The sequence below is a fragment of the Naegleria gruberi genome, assembly GCF_000004985.1.
Source record: "Naegleria gruberi genomic scaffold NAEGRscaffold_474, whole genome shotgun sequence".
In the NCBI taxonomy this organism is placed as follows: Eukaryota; Heterolobosea; class Eutetramitea; order Acrasida; family Naegleriidae; genus Naegleria; species Naegleria gruberi.
This window is the reverse complement of record NW_003163007.1, coordinates 1-2,769: the sequence shown is the minus strand read 5'-3', so window position 1 is coordinate 2,769 and position 2,769 is coordinate 1. Positions and strand designations below refer to the sequence as shown.

The window sequence follows — 2,769 nt, the reverse complement described above, 5'->3', positions numbered from 1 at the left end:
CGAATCAACATTCACTGTGGAATGCATCAAACAAGAATCAATCACTGATAAGATAAATAACTACCATGGTTTATTATCTGAATTTGAAACTATTGACATAATTAGTGGTAGTAAAGAAAGAAAATCAAATGTACATAATATCAAATCAATTAGTTCAACAATGAACAAAATAAAACAAGAAAATAATTGCATTGAATATGAAATTGTTAACATTTTGTGATAAAACTGAATTGCAATGATCATGCACGTTGATGAAACAATAATTGATTCTTGCAAGTCAAATGTGGACAATTTGAAGTTCGCAGTTTTAGAAAGAGATATCGGCTGTCGTTGTTTTGCGCTCAAATTTATTTCTCCTTGAAATCGAGAATCAACCTTCTAAATTGAAGTCGGGTTTCGAATTATAGATTTGACATTGGTGTACCTCAATTCGAAACAAAACAAGGAATTGAGGAAAAGAATAAATCAGAAACTCATGATCTATTTTCTATTCAATACAATTTAAACAAAATGCATCAACAAGTTTCTCCTCAATATCCACATTTCTCTACTCAACCAAACATTACAGAACCTGGAGTGAATTATCAACCACCAGAATATCAACTTTACCCACCTAATCCTCCTCAATACATGTATCCACAACCAAACGCTCAATATTTTCCAGTTATCACTTCTAATCCTCAATTTGTACAACAACCAATAACTCCCCAACCATTACAACTAACCAACAACTTTAAACCAATTCAATCCACAACTAGTAATAGTAGCTATGAAAAAGGTGGTCAACAAACAAATTTCCAGACCAATGTAATTCTTCCTCAAACCCCAACATTTGAAAGTACCAATTTTGATAATCCAAATTGTGGATTTGCTGTCATTGAACAATCTGCAAATGAGTGGCTTGTCCAACGATTGGAAATCATTAAAATGCTGGACAATTTAATCCAATCATTAGAAAAGAAACAACAAAGTACAGCAAAGACCAAAGTGAAAGGTACAAAAACCAATATTGTTGGAGCTTCCTTGATTCTTGGTGGTATCGTAGCTGCTCCTTTCACTTTTGGTGTTTCATTAATTGCCTCAGGTGCTGGTATTGGTTGTGTTGGTGTGGGAACAACAGCAACAGTTGCTGCATCAATTGCTGAATGGAAACATGCCAAGAAATCAGCCAAGTCCATTCAAGAACTCTTACAAAGGGATACTCAAGCAGTAAATGCAATGATTAGAAAGATTTATGAACAAAGGTTGACTGATCCATACATTGATAGTAGAGTTATGAAAATTGGTAATAGAAATGTCAACGTTCTTCAATTTGTTGAATCTCTGACAGGCCACAAGCATCAAGATTTGGATAAATCTGATGGATTGACTAATGGCCACACAGGTATTATGAGTTTAACAGGATTGATGATTAAAAGTGCCATTCCAATAGTTGCAATTCCAGTTGACTTGGTATTATTGATGGATGAATCAAAAAAGGCCAATGGAAAGGTTCCATCCAAGTTAACTGCCAAATTAACTCCAATTTTACATTCAATTAAGGTGCAAACAAACAAGGCAATTGGTTGCAATTTGAATTGATTTTTTTAAATTTTGTAAATAAACCATTGCTATCGATTCAATTCTTCAATTTCTTTTCAATATTATTCAATTGATTGTTTGGACACTGGGAAGAACTTTCAAATAAAAACTGCAAACGTGTTTCTTAATAGAAATCTAAAAATAAAAAAATGACTTCAAAGGCTTTTGATCATAATTTCAAACTTGTGGTGAGTTTTCCAATTTATTAGAGTATTTGCAACGACGATGATGATGATGAATCGATTATTTTGGTTTGGTTCGGTTCGGGATTTAATAGCTTGTTGGTGATAGTGCCACAGGAAAGGTTTGTTTTTTTAAAGATTGATGAAGATAATTAATTCCGATAGAGTAGTATTATTACACAATTTACTGAGGATGAGTTTAAAGAACAAATGTCGCCAACAATTGGTGTGGATTTGTATGTTTTTAATGAATAATTATTGAATTTGGATTTAATATGATGATGACGATTTTATAAATAGCAAGGTTAAATTTATGAATGTAAATAGGAAGAAAGTAAAATTGACTGTAGGTAAAATAATAGATTTGAATTTTTCTAAATAATTGATAAAGATATTTGATACTGCAGGTAAGTGTATAAATAAGAAACAGAATTCTCTAAAGAATTGAATTAGGTCAAGAGAGATTTAGTAAGTTTGCTTCCAAAATTCACTGATCAATTCTAACAAAATTTAAGGAACTCTTACATCAAGTTATTATAGTATGTATTTTGAGATTTATATTTTAATCAAAATATTTAGGAAATGCTCATGGAATAATTCTTGTTTATGATGTTACTAGAGAGGAAACATTTAATAATATTAAGAATTGGCTTAAGGAATGTGATTTATATTCAACATTTGAGGAATGTGTAAAATTATTGATTGGAAACAAGATTGATTTGAAGGAAGAAAGAAAAGTTTCACTCCAAGACGCTCAAAACTTTGCCAAATCCAATAATATGGTCTATATTGAAACATCAGCCAAAACAAAGGAAAATGTTGATAAGGCATTTGAGGAAGTTGTCTATCAAATACTCAACACAACTAATCTTCTCGAAAGTACTGAACCAGTCAGAAATAAGCCAACTGATAATGTAAATATTTCAACTAGTGAACCAAACGAAAGTGAAGGAGGTAGTGGATGTTGTTGGTAAATTGTATAACTTGATTGACCATACCTCCAACT

The 2,769-nt window shown here is 31.6% G+C and overlaps 2 protein-coding genes across 2 annotated transcripts; both read left to right on the top strand.

Annotated features, from left to right (window-relative positions):
• Positions 1 to 510: 510 nt before the first annotated feature.
• NAEGRDRAFT_54865 (uncharacterized protein) lies at positions 511 to 1,581 on the top strand (the record flags this gene model as incomplete). Its single annotated transcript, XM_002668237.1, has 1 exon — positions 511 to 1,581. One exon carries the CDS (start codon positions 511 to 513, stop codon positions 1,579 to 1,581), a length of 1,071 nt encoding a protein of 356 aa, XP_002668283.1.
• Positions 1,582 to 1,730: 149 nt separating this feature from the next.
• On the top strand, positions 1,731 to 2,737 carry NAEGRDRAFT_76807 (rab family small GTPase; the record flags this gene model as incomplete). The annotated part of the gene is made up of 6 exons (XM_002668236.1): positions 1,731 to 1,769; positions 1,859 to 1,885; positions 1,929 to 1,999; positions 2,064 to 2,109; positions 2,155 to 2,170; positions 2,343 to 2,737. 6 exons carry the CDS (start codon positions 1,731 to 1,733, stop codon positions 2,735 to 2,737), a joined length of 594 nt encoding a protein of 197 aa, XP_002668282.1.
• Positions 2,738 to 2,769: the final 32 nt, after the last annotated feature.